The sequence below is a fragment of the Ascaphus truei genome, chromosome 4 (assembly GCF_040206685.1).
Source record: "Ascaphus truei isolate aAscTru1 chromosome 4, aAscTru1.hap1, whole genome shotgun sequence".
NCBI classification, from domain to species: domain Eukaryota; kingdom Metazoa; phylum Chordata; class Amphibia; order Anura; family Ascaphidae; genus Ascaphus; species Ascaphus truei.
Genome location: NC_134486.1, coordinates 412533026 through 412549541, shown reverse-complemented (window position 1 = coordinate 412549541; position 16516 = coordinate 412533026). Strand labels below are relative to the sequence as shown.

Sequence of the window (16516 nt, the reverse complement as noted above, 5' to 3'; positions counted from 1 at the left end):
CTGCACTTATTGTATTATTTTAATTCCTTGTACTGTATTTTTAGTGAAGCGCCGAGTACAGTTTTGGCGCTATATAAATAAAGATATACATACATATGTACATAATACAGGGAAGTGAAATACAGACAGGTACATAATATATGAAATATTTGGGGGATAGAAATTTCTGCCTCAAAGAGATAATGTAACTGGTGTGCTAGAAGCCATAAAGAGACAGGGGTACACGGAGGTGCCAATTTCATAGGGCAAGGTCGAGCGCATATGCAGTGGGAGATGAGAAATCCGTCATTGTGACATTTTGGATTTAGCAGATGTGTCTACGACAGGGGTGCTCAACTCCAGTCCTCAAGCCACCCCAAACAGGTCAGGTTTTCAGGATATCCCTGCTTCAGCACAGGTGGCTCAATCCAAGACTGAGCCACTGATTGAGCCACCTGTGCTGAAGCTGGGATATCCTTAAAACATGACCTGTTGGAGGGAGGAGGGGGGCTTGAAGACTGGAGCTGAGCCCCCCTAGTCTACAAGATGGGGGGGAGAAGACGACAGATCCAAAGGTACGGAGTGGTATGTGAGAAAGATTTCAGGCGAGGTAGAACAGAAGAGACTCAGGGCACAGAGAGAAACCTCCCTTGGGAAGAGCAGTAGAGGCGAGAAAGTAAATAGCTAGAGATATGAGAAGCAGATAGGTTGAGAAGAATGAGAAGGGTGTCATGACCTTGTGATTGTGCTGTCTGGAGGTCGTTTAATACCTTTTGTTAGGGCAGCTTGAGTACAGTGAAAGGCACACCAGCCTGATTGGAGAGTCAGAGACAATGTGAATGCAGAAAGTGTAGCATTCTTTAACCCCTCTGCTACCGGAAGGGTCAGCACAAAGCTTCACTTTGCAATGCGTTCCTGGACCCTTTGGCAGCGAAGGGATGAAACAGGTTTTAAAATCGAGACTTCAACTTGTTAAGAGAAGCACTGCTGAGAATAGAGATGCGGAGCGATGAAGGAAAAAGGCTTCATACCACAAAGGTCACGTGACCATTAGGATCGCAACCAAAGTCAATATTAACAAAAAGAAGTGTTTGCAGCTATAAGAAGTGGTGGAAGACACTGGAATGCCGCTCTTTGGCTTCTCCTTGTTCGTTAAGTGAATAGCAGAGGCTGCTTTTTACATTTAGAACTATGAGTAATTTCAGTTGTTCAGTGACAAGATGGACAGAGGTAGTCACCTTTTAAAAAGATAATACTTCTACGCCAGGATTGCCAAAGGCAACACTATTATCCTTACTCTGCCCTTTCTGCCCTTTCGCATTCTTACCCGGGTGTGCCATCTCTGGAAACCTGCTCGGCTCGCCAACATTTCGTTGCAGAACCGTTCTACAGACCCGGTTATTGCGTGTATTATGCGACTCTGCTTTCCTTTCATATCCCGCATTGTACAAATCAGAATGATGCCTTTGCAGCCACAAGGTTACGAGCTGAGCAATGACACACTGTAACGGACACTTCATCTTCTGCACACTTCTGCATTTTGGGAGTGGTGTAATAGGATTGTGCTTATCAGGAGAAACACGCTGTGTAAATGGCTCACTGATGGACCATGATCTCAGATAAAACATCTGCTGTCAAACTGTTATGAGGAAGGTATATGGGGCGTGTATATTTGATGTTGCAGAGAACACAGCAGAGCTGAATGATGGGCCATTTAAGTCATTTTACTTTCATTACATGTGTTGTAAGTATACGGTTTGATTGTAAGCTTTTCATAGCAAGGTGTCACTGTGCTAATGTCTGTATCATTACCCAGTGTAGTGTACCAGGGCACCTATAATAATTATTGGTTAATTAGGAAGCACATTTTTCTTCTGGATCAGGCAGGGAAGAATCAGGATAACCGCTCTCGGATTGCACAGGCACTAAACCTCTCATCGTCCCTTTGCCGATTCATATTATTTGTGACATTTTCTATGATGTCCTCACCTTTAAAAAGATTGGATTATTTGCAAATTTCATTTATACAGATGTAGCATGGGTAGATGCCCCGGAGAGGGTGGTAAGGCCTGCCGGGAGATGCTGGGGAGGGGGGGGGAAGAGGCAGGAGGGGTTAACCTCTTCATTACTATAGTAGTTTGCCACTAATGTAATGAATTGGGGTAAGTAACATTGTAATATTGTACAAGTATTATTCTTTTAACTATAGCACAGTATATAGTGCACATTTATTTTTAATTGTTTTAAAAATGTTTTAAACATGTTTTATCTGTTTTTGTTAACTCCCCAAATCCCTTTAATAACATTTGTTTAATAGGGATATTGGGCGTTAGTCTAGATGCGGTGGGGAATGGGGGTAGTTTTGTTAGGGGCATGTAATGTAGTCCTTTCTGTCTTGCCCCTTGATGACGTAGATTCCCGAATATAGTCCAGTTCTGTCCTGTAGCGTTCCCCCTCATTACTTAAGAGGCCCATATTCAGGCGTCTGCATCATCAAGCGGCCGGACAGACCCGCAGCAATCCAAGCGCTGCTTTTTTTACAAATATTTTATTTTAACACAAGATCGAAGCAGGGTGTCTCCGGAGCAGAACACCGTTAATTCCAGCTCTGGGGACCCCCTGCACCCGGAGGTACAGACCTCCAAACGGGGTGCCGGTTTAATTAATGGGGTTCCTCTGCACAGCTCTTACAGACTAGCTGGCCCGGTACGATATTAACGCCGTGGGGTTTCCTGCTTTAACCCCCCCGGGCCGCAAAACTGACTTTTTTCAGGGGGCTGCAGATTGTGGCCCGCGGTTCCAAGGACAGCAAGTCTGGCCACATTGTAGGATCAACTTAATGTATCCACAATGCGCCATCCGTGGGCCCGCAAGGCATTTCTATGCAGTAATGTGATCGCCACCAGAAGTGCATGGGTACCAGAAATCATACTGTGCGGTTATAACCAAGCTGTCACTACGGGCTCTGTATCCTGGGGTAAGAAGTGAGGGATTTCTGAACATTCACACTGGCAAAATAAGGCGGAATAATGTCACCCGGTCACTGGCTGCGAAACACCGTTATAAACTGTGAATCTGTTTCCCTAAAGCAGGGGGCGCCAACTCCAGTCCTCAAGGGCTATCAACAGGCCAGGTTTAAAGGAAATCCCAGCTTTGGTACAGTTGGCCCAATCAGTGGCTCTGTCAAAGACCACCTGTGCTGAAGGAGGTATATCCTGAAAACCTGACCTGTTGGTGGCCCTTCAGGACTGGAGTTGGCCACCCCTAGTTTAGCCAATAGTCATCCACTACCAACCTCATCCAATGAAATTTAAATGCGTAAATGAATTTTAAATGCGCCACCTGCGCTGAAGCAGGGATATCCTGAAAACCTGACCTGTCGGTGGCCTTTGAGGACTGGAGTTGGCCTCCCCTGCCCTAAAAGTATAATAATTGCTGCCCCGCATACTTACATGGGAGAATTTTGGAAACCTTTGACATTGACTCTATTAACAATTAGAATAGACGTTATTTATTGGACCTGTATTTATTGTACCTGTATTTATTGGACCTGTATATATTGGACCTGTATATATTGTACCTGTATATACCAAACTGCATATATTTCTGTCTTCAAATAAAATATGGGAATTTTTGAGAATTGAAACCACCTGAAGTTTTATCATTAAAACAGAAATCAATATGCATGATGCCACCCAAAAGTACATGGAATGCTCAACATCTTGCAGCGGGCGGGGTGACTTCCAATCTGACTTATTGTTAAAACACAAAGCAGCTTCTGAATACGTTTTATTAATAATGTGCCCAGGGTGATGTATAAGTCAGTAAGCAGATGGAACGTTTTCCTAGTGTCTTGTTTTGTACAATTGTCATTAACCAACAGACTTGTTACAATAAGTGTGGATGTACCTTCTAATCCTCTAAATTTCATCATCACCTCAACTGTAACCACATCATGTTCGGGGGGGGGGGGAGGGGTGAAAACCAAATCATCTGTGTGATTCTCCTATTGGTCCTGGGTGGTAATACTGAGTTCCATTTAGGACGGAGTATATTCATGTGGGATAACACCAACCATATTACAATATCCAAGAGAATAAACTGTGGTGCTAAGTACTAAGTACGTACACATACTGTATACTGCAGCTCATTTTATTTTTTTACAGTCTACGCTACAGTATTTCAAATCCACACATAAAGAATTGGATTAAACAACGTTATAGTTAAATAAATGCTTCCTTAAAGCAAATGTTCGTGCTACAGCAGTTAAATTAAAATTAGTCAACTATTCCGGTAACTGAAGCTTCCTTTTAAATTAGACTTTAATTAGTCTCTGGCTTCAAAATTAATCATTTAATTAGTCACAGGAGCTTGGTAAACCATTAAAGTTGTATTTCCTCTTAGCAACATAGAGTATATAGAAGTTTTAAAATGAAAGATGAAAACGTATTTACTGACACGACAGTAATGAAGCATTTCGGAACAGAGCAGGGTTATGGTACAGGGAAATGCCCAAAGAGATTCCTTACCTATTAGGCCTTTCTCCATGGTAAAGGTTTTGTTGGTAAACATGCACTCAAAGGCCACAAGATGGAAAACCTTGTTGACGGTGTTATGCGTCCCGACGATCCGAACATACCTAAGAGGGCACAGTGTTAATGAAGAGAGGAGCAACAACCATCCCACGCAAAACAGTGAAAGCGTCATGTATATTTCTTCAGGCTATATAAAAAAAACTGTTAAACCACCGAAATAAAAGAATGATTTTTATGATGGCAGCTAATGTGTTCTTAAATTCTTAAATATACTCTCACAGCCGAGATAAAAGAATGACTTGGTTGAGTGTCTAGGAGATTATCCTTTCAGTGAGCGTTGGAGCTAGTTGAACCTGATCTAGGCCCCTATTTAATATGACATAAAGCCCTTTCTCCTACTTATGAAAGCTGATGTCCCATTCACGTTTCCTGACTAGGATAAGACAGGCTCACAGCATACTCTCTGTCCCAATATTCACAATATTCACACAGCATTTCCGAAGCACTCAGCCCGCCACGTCACTCAGCCCGCCACGTCACTCAGCCCTCCATGCTACGCAGCCCGCCACGTCACTCAGCCCGCCACGTCACTCAGCCCGCCATGCTACGCAGCCCGCCACGTCACTCAGCCCGCCACGTCACTCAGCCCGCCACATCACTCAGCCCGCCACGTCACTCTGCCCGCAATGTCACTCAGCCCGCCATGCTACGCAGCCCACCACGTCACTCAGCCCGCCACGTCACTCTGCCCGCAATGTCACTCAGCCCGCCATGCTACGCAGCCCACCACGTCACTCAGCCCGCCACGTCACTCAGCCCGCCACGTCACTCAGCCCTCCATGCTACGCAGCCCGCCACGTCACTCAGCCCGCCACATCACTCAGCCCGCCACGTCACTCTGCCCGCAATGTCACTCAGCCCTCCATGCTACGCAGCCCGCCACGTCACTCAGCCCGCCACGTCACTCAGCCCGCCACGTCACTAGCCCGCCACATCACTCAGCCCGCCACGTCGCTCAGCCCGCCACGTCACTCAGCCCGCCACATCACTCAGCCCGCCACGTCACTCAGCCCGCCACGTCACTCAGCCCGCCACATCACTCAGCCCGCCACGTCGCTCAGCCCGCCACGTCACTCAGCCCGCCACATCACTCAGCCCACCACGTCACTCAGTCCGCCACGTCACTCAGCCCGCCATGCTACGCAGCCCGCCACATCACTCAGCCCGCCACGTCACTGAGCCCGCCACGTCACTCAGCCCGCCACATCACTCAGCCCGCCACATCACTCAGCCCGCCACGTCGCTCAGCCCGCCACGTCACTCAGCCCGCCACATCACTCAGCCCACCACGTCACTCAGTCCGCCACGTCACTCAGCCCGCCATGCTACGCAGCCCGCCACATCACTCAGCCCGCCACGTCACTGAGCCCGCCACGTCACTCAGCCCGCCACGCTACGCAGCCAGCCACGCTACACAGCCAGCCAGGTCAGTCAGCCCGCAATGCTACGCAGCCCGCCACGTCACTCAGCCCGGCACGTCACTCAGCACGCCACGTCACACAGCCCGCCACGTCACTCAGCACGCCACGTCACACAGCCCGCCACGTCACTCAGCCCGCCACGTCACTCAGCCCGCCACGTCACTCAGCCCGCCATGCTACACAGCCCACCACGTCGTTCAGCCAGCCATGCTACGCAGCCCGCCACGTCACTCAGCCCGCCACGCTACGCAGCCCGCCACGTCACTCAGCACGCCACATCACACAGCCCGCCACGTCACTCAGCCCGCCACGTCACACAGCCCGCCACGTCACTCAGCCCGCCACGTCACTCAGCCCGCCACGTCACTCAGCCCGCCACGTTACTCAGCCCGCCACGTCACTCAGCCCGCCATGCTACACAGCCCACCACGTCGTTCAGCCAGCCATGCTACGCAGCCCGCCACGTCACTCAGCCCGCCACGTCACTCAGCACGCCACGTCACTCAGCCCGCCACGTCACTCAGCCCGCCACGTCACACAGCCCGCCACGTCACTCAGCCCGCCACGTCACTCAGCCCGCCACGTCACTCAGCCCGCCACGTCACTCAGCCCACCAGGTCGTTCAGCCATCCATGCTACGCAGCCCGCCACGTCACTCAGCCCGCCATGCTACTCAGCCAGCCAGATATCGTCTTTTTTATTTGAACACGGCCTTCGTGAGCTTCTCTCCCGGGATATAAAGCGTGAAACATTTCTTACCTTACTCTAGGTCAGAATTGCATTACTATATCTGGGGGAGGGGGCTTTGCAATATGTGTTACCAACATTAAAATAAACAAGTAAATGGGACGAGAACGAATTCTCTGGAATAATAACCGTAGGTTCATTGAATAAGTTGGGGATGGTACATGTTGCACGGCTGCCTGGGCAGAGCAGGTCCTCTATCCCCCCCCAGGGTAAGCATAGCCAGAGCCAGCTTCCAATTCTAATATTACCTGCGGTGATCCAACATTGCTTTCTACCATCAACTACATATTATCACTGCGTTATGAAAGAGCATTGGGATTGGATTTTTTATGTCTGTTTTAAACAATCCATTACGTGTATATGACTGTATTATAGGAGAACTGATGGAAATCGTGATTATACAACCTTACATTTGAAAATACATGACACGGTTTTTATACTATATCCATAACTAGCAAAAAATATATATATATATGAAATTCTGTAAATACCATGAACATATCTAACAAGCCATGGCCCTCCGGGAAAGAGAGCATGCAGAGCGAATAAACAATTTTCAAAGTTCATAAAACCTCAATTATGACAAAAACTTTGTATTCGCAGCTGCATTCAATCTGAACCCCTTCAGGGTACATCTGCATCGCCCCAAAGGCGGACAGTCTTTGGCGCAGCTAAAGGGTGTGAGCCGTTTGCTGCCGCTCCTGATGTTAAAGCTTATCTATTTCAATCTGAAAATCACCAGCCCTTTCATTCCTCGCACCCAATTTTCCAACTCTATCTGTCCATGAAATGTCTGTGAATTGACTGTATAACCTCTGTTCATTTAATGTATCCATGTATTGTTATAACTCTGTGCCCGGACATACTTGAAAACGAGAGGTAACTCTCACTGTATTACTTCCTGGTAAAACATTTTCATAAATAAAAAAAACACTACGGTCAAATTTAGAAAGGAAATTAAAAAAAAAATCAAATGAGATGGCCTGCCTGGTACCAGCTGTTGTGTCTGTGGCATTATTATAGAGTTCTGTATTACTGATCAGGTTCCAAAGGCTACCCAGCTTCTCGCTACTGGCTCTCATGAATCCCTGAATTTTAGCTAAAACGCTCACCAAATTATACAATCCCAAGTCTTCCCTGTATCATCAATCCACGAGCACAATGCTAAATATCTAGAATTTGGATATGTGTTGGGTTTCTCCGGCTGCTAGTGTAAGACCAAGGGATGCACCATGCAGAATAATGGAGTCGTGCCCATACGTAGTTGTAACATTGGAACTAGAAGTTATTGCTTATTATTTTAATATGGTGAGGACCACATACATAGCAACACAGCATTAAATATAAGATAAAGAAAAGGACAAATTGAATTCCAGCTCTAAAGAGCTTGCGATCTATTGGAGAACTGTTGATATTGTTCACCTGTTAAAGTGGCATCAGAATCAAAAATAAATCTGATTCCCGCAGGTAGTTGTTCATGTATTATTGTGATATACGGAGAAGAACTGAATGGGATATTAGAATGATGGGATTGCTCCCCTGTCTGTGACATAAGAACAATAACTGGATGGAATACCTGGAATGCTACATGTGTGCATCCATCTTTGTAAGGTTACAAGAAGTAGTAAATGGATTTTTAACATTGATGTTTTTTCATTGATGAATGGGATATTCATAGCAAGAAGCCTAAAAGGTAGTAACAATGTCACACGGAGGGTGATCCGCTGTGGAAGTTGTGGACTCCGCTGGGGCAGTGAGATGAAATAAGACAGGTGAGAGAGAAGCTGCGAAGGGACGTGGATAAAGTAAATAAAACTAAATACACAAAGGAAAGCCCTCGCTCACACTGACTGTTTGTACAACATTAGGTTTCCCAGAAGACATTTCTTTGGATTCATTTGTGGTCGATGGTTTTACATTTTATTTAAAGGACAAACCACACTGCAGTGGTTTCTCTATAAGAACTTCTCCATTCTATGCAAAAGCCTGTGCGGGATGCAATCCAAGAAAGGCAATAACCTGGCATGTAACCAGACTTCTGTGTGGAAAGCGGGTTATACAATCAGGGCCGCAGACATATCCCGGGGGCCCAGGACTAGAGTTGTGTCCGGGACCCTAGGTGGTATTGCTATCCCCCCCCCCATTTCACACCTCACAAGCCCCCTCTATTTCGCACCCTCTACCCATGTATTTCTCTCCCCTCCATCTCACTCCCTCTTTTCCTCACTCATTCCCCCCATCTTCCGTCAATTACCCCATTCTCACTCAATCCCCCCCAAATACATACCAAAAAGTCCCGCCCCCTAAATACATATACAGCGCCCAATACATAATAAAAATACCCCACCCCAGCCAATACAGTACATATTAAAAAGGCCCCCACCAAAACATATTTAAAAGGCCCTCGCCAATACATATTAAAAAGACCCCAGCTGCCCCAATGCATATTAAAAAGACCCCTGAGAACCAGGGGGGGTGGGGTGGGAGCTGCGGGTGCCGGTAGGGTCCAGGGGGTTGGGGGGGGGGTCTGAGGATCCGGAGGCCTAGGGCCCGGGTGGCTTTGAGGGAGGGAAGACACGTGGTGGGGCCGGCAGCACACCGCTACCGGGCTGCGGCAGAGGAGCCTGCTGCAGACGGCTGCGGTGAACATCCAGGACAGAGTGCTGGGAAGGGAGGACCCGGGGAGAGGGGACACAGGGTGTACACACACAACAGTACAGGGTGATACAGTCAGACAGACAGTACAGATTAGTATTTACGTGCGCGGGTAGAGTGAATAAGCAGCTGCACAGCCGGGAAGATTCAAACACGTTTCTCCCGCCTGTGCAGGTGCTATATCAGCTGCTAGTCCCCACCCATGAGGAAGGCCCTGATTGGATCTCCTCTCCTAAAGCATTTCGGCGAGTTTTTTTTTCCTGACACGGCCGCCGACAGTGACACGTGACCGGCGGTGGGGCCCGGGCCCCCTGACTCACCGGGCCCGGAACGCCAACACTAGCTTTCCCCCCCTCGCGGCAGCACTGTATACAATGGTCGTGGGATTTTAATAAAAGGAGCGATTTTATGAGCAATGAGAAGGACTTGTATTCCCTCTGTATACCAACATTACCACCAAATACTCCATTATATCCCCATACTAATACTAGTATACTCACTTTGCTTTGTATTGTGCCATAGTATACAAGCCTATTTTTTTGTAACAGAGATTCCCAATCTACTACAAACCGGTCATTAGATATTAATCCAGGTTCTACCACTTCAGAGATCAGTGCATAAAACACCTTACAACAGGTATTTATTATGTACTTGGGACATTATTAATTTCCTTTATCTTAGGTCTATATACAAAGCTATCAATAAACTTAAATAATATATAGATATTGATGAAGGAAAGGACCACCTGACTATAACGTGCTCTGCCAATTCTCCTTCTTGCGGTGGAGTCTCTGATCCCATTTGCTTCCTGGTAATTTGCTATATTTACAATACGCTGTTCCAACTTCCAGCCCCTGCGCTAGGAGGATGCCTAACCCTTTCACTGCCGGAAGACCGACAGCGGCCTTCTGGGATCATGACCATGTGATCACATGGGGTAGGAATCACGTGGTCGGAACCAGTGTCAACGCAAGTTAAGTGGGCTCCACTTATGCAAAGGATCGGTGAACGCGATCACCCCCTCTAATATAAGCAAAAATAGTATGATGTTCCCTGTACGTCATAAGGAAATATCACAAAGGCAGGCTGAGGGTTAATGTGTCCACTACCCTTCCAGTGAAGAAATACTGCTTCATGCTTCCCTGACACCTTCCTCTGAAAGATGCTCTTATCCTGTAAGGTACTGACACCCTTAGCACAAGATGCCAACACACAGTGAATCACTGTGACCTGTTCCTACAGTACAACATACGTTTGGTATCTGAATTACTGGTTAATAAGGCGACTTAATCCTGGAGATGTTAAAGTGTCCCACTTCACAAGCAGCACCTTAACTACGAGGCAAGACGCCTTCTATTATTTAGCCTATATAAAGCAGAGACTGCCCCGGGAGTAGGCGGCCATGTTTGCCTTTCATTAGAAACCTGTGAAGTGCTTATGTTAAAGCTGCTGAGAATCCGGCAGCACAGCTAATGCTTATATCTTCACTGTAGTCTTTGTACGTACTGTACTGTATGTGGATGGAACTATTTAATGGTTCCTCCCCCCTCCTCCTCCTCCGCAGAATGATGCCTTGCTGCCTGCACAGGGCCGCCCCTGGGTTCTGAGGGTACAGGATTGCACTGCTGAACTCCACTTCAGGGGTGATTGGAGTGACTCTCGGAGTTTGCCTCTGAGGATTTGCTTGTTATGAGCACACATTAACCTCAGCGCTCTCTGCTGCCCTAAGCTTTTCAAGAGACCTGACAATTCAGAGGTTAATGAAGAGATGAATTCCCTATTATGTGTATAGAGAACACCCCCAGTAGAAACCATTCCTTCCAGTCGTGATTGGCCTCTGCAGCCAGGCAAAGAGAATTACTTTAATATCTGCTGTAAACAAAAAGTAATTGCTAATTTCATATTCTGTATATTTCAAACGGCTTTGCTAAAATAATACTTTAAGTGCCCAAAATGCATCAGTGGGAGATTCTCACATACAGTACATAGGAATTGGGGGGGGGGGGGGGCGGCAGAGGGGGATGAACGGAGATGAATGAAATAGAAATAGCCGTGTTAGTCCAGCTGCGATAGAGCCAAATAAAGGAGTACCAATACTGAAGTGCTGAGGTAAGGAGTACCAATACCGAAGTACTGAGGTAAGGAATACCAATACTGAAGCGCTGAGGTAAGGAATACCAATACTGAAGTGCTGAGGTAAGGAGTACAAATACTGAAGTGCTGAGGTAAGGAATACCAATACTGGACTGCTGAGGTAAGGAGTACAAATACTGAAGTGCTGAGGTAAGGAATACAAATACTGAAGTGCTGAGGTAAGGAATACCAATACTGGACTGCTGAGGTAAGGAGTACCAATACTGAAGTGCTGAGGTAAGGAGTACAAATACTGAAGTGCTGAGGTAAGGAGTACAAATACTGAAGTGCTGAGGTAAGGAGTACAAATACTGAAGTGCTGAGGTAAGGAATACCAATACTGAAGTGCTGAGGTAAGGAATACAAATACTGAAGTGCTGAGGTAAGGAGTACCAATACTGAAGTGCTGAGGTAAGGAGTACCAATACTGAAGTGCTGAGGTAAGGAATACCAATACTGAAGTGCTGAGGTAAGGAATACAAATACTGAAGTGCTGAGGTAAGGAGTACCAATACTGAAGTGCTGAGGTAAGGAATACCAATACTGAAGTGCTGAGGTAAGGAGTACCAATACTGAAGTGCTGAGGTAAGGAGTACAAATACTGAAGTGCTGAGGTAAGGAGTACAAATACTGAAGTGCTGAGGTAAGGAATACAAATACTGAAGTACTGAGGTAAGGAGTACAAATACTGAAGTGCTGAGGTAAGGAGTACCAATACTGAAGTGCTGAGGTAAGGAGTACCAATACTGAAGTGCTGAGGTAAGGAGTACCAATACTGAAGTGCTGAGGTAAGGAGTACAAATACTGAAGTGCTGAGGTAAGGAGTACCAATACTGAAGTGCTGAGGTAAGGAGTACCAATACTGAAGTGCTGAGGTAAGGAGTACAAATACTGAAGTGCCGAGGTAAGGAATACCAATACTGAAGTGCTGAGGTAAGGAGTACCAATACTGAAGTACTGAGGTAAGGAATACCAATACTGAAGTGCTGAGGTAAGGAATACCAATACTGAAGTGCTGAGGTAAGGAATACCAATACTGAAGTGCTGAGGTAAGGAATACCAATACTGAAGTGCTGAGGTAAGGAATACCAATACTGAAGTACTGAGGTAAGGAGTACCAATACTGAAGTGCTGAGGTAAGGAATACAAATACTGAAGTGCTGAGGTAAGGAGTACCAATACTGGACTGCTGAGGTAAGGAGTACAAATACTGAAGTGCTGAGGTAAGGAGTACAAATACTGAAGTACTGAGGTAAGGAATACCAATACTGAAGTGCTGAGGTAAGGAATACAAATACTGAAGTGCTGAGGTAAGGAGTACCAATACTGAAGTACTGAGGTAAGGAATACCAATACTGGACTGCTGAGGTAAGGAGTACAAATACTGAAGTGCTGAGGTAAGGAATACCAATACTGAAGTGCTGAGGTAAGGAATACAAATACTGAAGTGCTGAGGTAAGGAGTACCAATACTGAAGTACTGAGGTAAGGAATACCAATACTGGACTGCTGAGGTAAGGAGTACAAATACTGAAGTGCTGAGGTAAGGAATACCAATACTGAAGTGCTGAGGTAAGGAATACAAATACTGAAGTGCTGAGGTAAGGAGTACCAATACTGAAGTACTGAGGTAAGGAATACCAATACTGAAGTGCTGAGGTAAGGAGTACCAATAATGAAGTGCTGAGGTAAGGAATACCAATACTGAAGTGCTGAGGTAAGGAGTACAAATACTGAAGTGCTGAGGTAAGGAGTATCAATACTGAAGTGCTGAGGTAAGGAGTACAAATACTGAAGTGCTGAGGTAAGGAGTACCAATACTGAAGTGCTGAGGTAAGGAGTACCAATACTGAAGTGCTGAGGTAAGGAATACCAATACTGGACTGCTGAGGTAAGGAGTATCAATACCGAAGTACTGAGGTAAGAAATACCAATACTGAAGTACTGAGGTAAGGAGTACAAATACTGAAGTGCTGAGGTAAGGAATACCAATACTGGACTGCTGAGGTAAGGAATACCAATACCGAAGTACTGAGGTAAGAAATACCAATACTGAAGTACTGAGGTAAGGAGTACAAATACTGAAGTGCTGAGGTAAGGAATACCAATACTGAAGTGCTGAGGTAAGGAGTACCAATACTGAAGTGCTGAGGTAAGGAATACCAATACTGGACTGCTGAGGTAAGGAGTACAAATACTGAAGTGCTGAGGTAAGGAGTACAAATACTGAAGTGCTGAGGTAAGGAGTACAAATACTGAAGTGCTGAGGTAAGGAGTACCAATACTGAAGTGCTGAGGTAAGGAATACCAATACTGGACTGCTGAGGTAAGGAGTACAAATACTGAAGTGCTGAGGTAAGGAATACCAATACTGAAGTGCTGAGGTAAGGAATACCAATACTGAAGTGCTGAGGTAAGGAGTACCAATACTGAAGTGCTGAGGTAAGGAGTACCAATACTGAAGTGCTGAGGTAAGGAGTACCAATACTGAAGTACTGAGGTAAGGAGTACAAATACTGAAGTGCTGAGGTAAGGAGTACAAATACTGAAGTGCTGAGGTAAGGAGTACCAATACTGAAGTGCTGAGGTAAGGAGTACCAATACTGAAGTGCTGAGGTAAGGAATACCAATACTGGACTGCTGAGGTAAGGAGTACAAATACTGAAGTGCTGAGGTAAGGAATACCAATACTGAAGTGCTGAGGTAAGGAGTACCAATACTGAAGTGCTGAGGTAAGGAGTACCAATACTGAAGTGCTGAGGTAAGGAGTACCAATACTGAAGTGCTGAGGTAAGGAATACCAATACTGGAGTGCTGAGGTAAGGAGTACAAATACTGAAGTGCTGAGGTAAGGAGTACCAATACTGAAGTGCTGAGGTAAGGAATACCAATACTGGACTGCTGAGGTAAGGAGTACAAATACTGAAGTGCTGAGGTAAGGAATACCAATACTGAAGTGCTGAGGTAAGGAATACCAATACTGAAGTGCTGAGGTAAGGAGTACCAATACTGAAGTGCTGAGGTAAGGAGTACCAATACTGAAGTGCTGAGGTAAGGAGTACCAATACTGAAGTACTGAGGTAAGGAGTACAAATACTGAAGTGCTGAGGTAAGGAGTACAAATACTGAAGTGCTGAGGTAAGGAGTACAAATACTGAAGTGCTGAGGTAAGGAGTACCAATACTGAAGTGCTGAGGTAAGGAGTACCAATACTGAAGTGCTGAGGTAAGGAATACCAATACTGGACTGCTGAGGTAAGGAGTACCAATACTGAAGTGCTGAGGTAAGGAATACCAATACTGAAGTGCTGAGGTAAGGAGTACCAATACTGAAGTGCTGAGGTAAGGAGTACCAATACTGAAGTGCTGAGGTAAGGAGTACCAATACTGAAGTGCTGAGGTAAGGAGTACCAATACTGAAGTGCTGAGGTAAGGAGTACCAATACTGAAGTGCTGAGGTAAGGAATACCAATACTGGACTGCTGAGGTAAGGAGTACAAATACTGAAGTGCTGAGGTAAGGAATACCAATACTGAAGTGCTGAGGTAAGGAGTACCAATACTGAAGTGCTGAGGTAAGGAGTACCAATACTGAAGTGCTGAGGTAAGGAGTACCAATACTGAAGTGCTGAGGTAAGGAATACCAATACTGGAGTGCTGAGGTAAGGAATACCAATACTGGAGTGCTGAGGTAAGGAGTACAAATACTGAAGTGCTGAGGTAAGGAATACCAATACTGAAGTGCTGAGGTAAGGAGTACCAATACTGAAGTGCTGAGGTAAGGAATACCAATACTGAAGTGCTGAGGTAAGGAGTACAAATACTGAAGTGCTGAGGTAAGGAGTACCAATACTGAAGTGCTGAGGTAAGGAGTACCAATACTGAAGTGCTGAGGTAAGGAATACCAATACTGAAGTGCTGAGGTAAGGAGTACAAATACTGAAGTGCTGAGGTAAGGAGTACCAATACTGAAGTGCTGAGGTAAGGAGTACAAATACTGAAGTGCTGAGGTAAGGAATACCAATACTGGACTGCTGAGGTAAGGAATACCAATACCGAAGTACTGAGGTAAGGAATACCAATACTGAAGTGCTGAGGTAAGGAATACCAATACTGAAGTGCTGAGGTAAGGAGTACAAATACTGAAGTGCTGAGGTAAGGAATACAAATACTGAAGTGCTGAGGTAAGGAGTACCAATACTGAAGTGCTGAGGTAAGGAGTACCAATAATGAAGTACTGAGGTAAGGAGTACAAATACTGAAGTGCTGAGGTAAGGAGTACAAATACTGAAGTACTGAGGTAAGGAGTACCAATAATGAAGTACTGAGGTAAGGAGTACAAATACTGAAGTGCCGAGGTAAGGAGTACCAATACTGAAGTGCCGAGGTAAGGAGTACCAATACTGAAGCGCTGAGGTAAGGAGTACAAATACTGAAGTGCTGAGGTAAGGAGTACCAATACTGAAGTGCCGAGGTAAGGAGTACCAATACTGAAGTGCTGAGGTAAGGAGTACCAATAATGAAGCGCTGAGGTAAGGAGTACAAATACTGAAGTGCCGAGGTAAGGAGTACAAATACTGAAGCGCTGAGGTAAGGAGTACAAATACTGAAGTGCCGAGGTAAGGAATACCAATACTGAAGTGCTGAGGTAAGGAATACCAATACTGAAGTGCTGAGGTACGAAGTGCCTAGACTGAAGTAAGCAGTACCAATGCTGAAGTACTGAGGTACAGCAATGGTGGATTCCCGTCTTTCTTTCCCGTCTTTCTTGCTAAACAAAGTTAGCCGTTTTACTCAATGTCATTCTGAAAGCACAAGTAGTTTCCATGTAAATCTGTGATACGGGCAGACGCTTCCTCCAGTCCCATCGGGAACATTACCCAGCACAGGTACTCTGCAGCATCTCTAAAGTCCTCCAGTGTTCTCTGCCAGATGGAAGATAATTAAAACGTAAGCAGGGCATGGCAGATACGCCACAGATTGACCCTC

At 45.8% G+C, this 16516-nt stretch overlaps 1 protein-coding gene across 1 annotated transcript in view; it reads right to left on the bottom strand.

Annotated features, from left to right (window-relative positions):
* BTBD9 (BTB domain containing 9) overlaps positions 1 to 16516 on the bottom strand; it is a 369776-nt gene that overhangs the window by 179381 nt on the left and 173879 nt on the right. The window contains exon 7 of the mRNA XM_075598775.1: positions 4509 to 4618. Coding sequence (XP_075454890.1) covers positions 4509 to 4618 — 110 coding nt within the window. The remainder of the gene's footprint in view (positions 1 to 4508; positions 4619 to 16516) is intronic.